At 31.1% G+C, this 2615-nt stretch overlaps 1 protein-coding gene across 1 annotated transcript; it reads right to left on the bottom strand.

The window, feature by feature from the left end:
- Positions 1-70: 70 nt before the first annotated feature.
- Positions 71-595, bottom strand: Tsp_12668 (sorting nexin-17). The gene is made up of 3 exons (XM_003368245.1): positions 533-595; positions 408-494; positions 71-274 (listed from the first exon to the last, which is right to left on the bottom strand). The coding sequence occupies exons 1-3, from the start codon at positions 593-595 to the stop codon at positions 71-73; spliced, it is 354 nt and encodes a 117-aa protein (XP_003368293.1).
- Positions 596-2615: the final 2020 nt, after the last annotated feature.

Here is a 2615-nt window from a genome sequence, read left to right as displayed (position 1 = left end):
TTGATGGAAAATACTTAAGGAAAACGTATAACTTATTTTCATAAATAATTGCCATAAATTAACATTTCTGTTATAGCAGACCAGTACGCAAGTATTCTTGAAGCGCCTCACGACGTTCATTGAGCAATCGATCACCAGCTAATGCGTTTATATATTTCGGCGGGAAATTAGGTACATCTTTTGGAATAATTTTTTTAATAATTTCATGCAATCGAAGCAGCTGACTGTAGCGAGAAGAACAGTGATAGGCATTGTTGATGTAAATTTCAAATATCTAAAAATTAATATCAAAATCAAATCAAATCAAATCAAATCAAATCAAATCAAATCAAATCAAATCAAATGAAAAATTATAATAAAATATTGGCTAATTTCATTTTCAAACTTATGCATGCTCATGCACTCACTGCTTTCTCAACACAAACATTTTCTTTAGAAAGATAATAACAGAAATTATTCAAATTCATGAAAATTCCAATATGGAAAGAAGATATCTGAAAATTAATAATGCTAAATATTGAAAAAATCTTACAGTATAAGCTTTGCCAGATGAATCAGTAGCTTGACGACTACTAGGAATGGAAATATGCAACATCACCAAATCTTAAAAATAAATAAAAAAATTTACAAAAATGACAGAACTTCAAACAGCGAATTATTTTTAAAATCATCAACAAAAGATAATTTCAATCAAAACTTTTAAAAAAGTATTAAAGTATTACGTATAACTGTTACGCTAATATGACTGTAAAGCACAGGAAAAACTTTTGTCGATGCATGCGTAATTATTTATTCACTGATGCAAATTCGCTGCTTGTTAATGCATGATGTAGTAATAAACAGCTAAGATACACATTTACAAAACATGCAAACAAACACGTGCAAATCATTTGTGATAAAACTACCAATACCAATGACAAATAGCGAAATCACGCCAAATCAAATACGCAAGCATTTCAAAAAAGCATTTGAAAAAAATGGCAAATGACAAAACAAAACAACAAATACTTGCTGACAACTAGTAAATATTACAGAATTTGCATATTACGTATAAACAGCAAATGAAAATATAAATGACTAGCAAATAGATGAACGACAAACAATCTCTCATGATAAAAGAAAAAATTTCAATCAGCATCTGCAATCATTGGAAAACAACAATTTTCCGTTGTTTCACGCACAATTTGTACTTTCATTCAAAAATATAATTATAACAAAAACAAAAATGAAAAAAGTTGCAGCACAAATTAACAGAAATTGCGCTGGTAAAGGAAATGATAGCATAATGCAAACGTACAACGCAAAAAAACCAAAATTTAACAACTTGAAAATCAATAGATTAACTACAAAAATTACAACAGTGGATCAAACAATGGACAAAATGAAACCTTTTTCATCAATCAGAGCTTAGCCAAAGGTTACTTGTGAACCTGTATAAATTTCTACTTGAAACTGAACTTTCCGTTATTGTTGTAAAAAAACTTTCAACATTAAACTCTTTCTTTGGCAATGCAAATAAATATACGTGATAAATCACCATCGTACAGTATAGCATGGCATTGCATAGCACTAATAAATAATTTAAAGAAATGCGTCCGAAACTCAGCTTGTTGTGGTGCCCTTTCTTCGATGCAATTGTAACATCAACTGCCAAACAGAATACTCTGCCCTTCCTATCACACAAAACTGCAGTGTTAAAAATGTCGACCAAGGGGAAATGTTATGCATTTCTCAAAGACCATTACAGTTGAACAGAAAATTTAGCAGAGGAAAAAGTTTCAACTGACCCTGAAGTAAGCAAATTTCAGAATGTCAAATTGATTTGAAAAATGTGCAAAATTATCTAAAGTGAAATACAATTCAACAAACAGTGCATATCGTCCTTTGGAAATACATTTATTTAAAAAAATAGAAAAACAAAAAAAATGCATATACACTTACCCACAAAAAATGCAACAGTTGTTCACATAGTAGCCGGTGTAGTAGGAACGATGTGGGAAAAATCTGCCCACAATGGCAGCAAATAATTTCCAATGCAGCGAGTAAATAATGCGATCGATCACTGAAGTGGAAAATGACAAAACTGTCCACTTCAACAACAAGTCAATTTCCAAAAGTATAAAAAATCAAGAACCATTTTCTACAGTATTATAAGACGAACGACTTGAAGTTTCCATTGAAGGTACTTGAACATCGCTCAACTTGGCCAACTGACAATCAGTAGCTGCGTTTGCGATTATACTGCGTGTTGCAATTTCCCCATCTTAGCATCGAATCGAAACTTTTGAAAACTATTCAAAAAAATAAAAATAAAATAAAATAAAAACACCATTATCCTCATCATCTTCTGCAAAGACGTTCGCGATGAAATGATATGCAAATTTTTGTTTTTATTAAATTTTCCAAAATTCACCAATCATTGAACAGTGATGTAAGGCAAAATGAGATCTGTCGTCAAACAACATCCCGCAAAAAGATTTCTTGATTTTTCCACCAAAACAAAGAAACCAGAAAAATGGGTGACATTGAAAAGGGACAGAAAAAAAACGTGAGAAAATTAATATCCAAATGCCCCTTTCCAATGGTGACTGTTTTTTTGAAGCTAATTTTCGGTT

The sequence above is a fragment of the Trichinella spiralis genome, assembly GCF_000181795.1.
Source record: "Trichinella spiralis strain ISS 195 chromosome Unknown Scfld2839, whole genome shotgun sequence".
In the NCBI taxonomy this organism is placed as follows: domain Eukaryota; kingdom Metazoa; phylum Nematoda; class Enoplea; order Trichinellida; family Trichinellidae; genus Trichinella; species Trichinella spiralis.
This window is presented reverse-complemented; position numbering and strand designations above follow the sequence as displayed.

Bases quoted from the DNA above. Each gene is read 5' to 3' on its own strand.
- Tsp_12668 (XM_003368245.1), bottom strand. From the start codon at position 595: ATGTTGCATATTTCCATTCCTAGTAGTCGTCAAGCTACTGATTCATCT. The intron at 495-532 runs GTAAGATTTTTT...ATTAATTTTCAG, and splicing joins CATCTGGCAAAGCTTATACT to ATATCTTCTTTCCATATTGG. The intron at 275-407 runs GTGAGTGCATGA...ATTAATTTTTAG, and splicing joins ATGTTTGTGTTGAGAAAGCA to ATATTTGAAATTTACATCAA.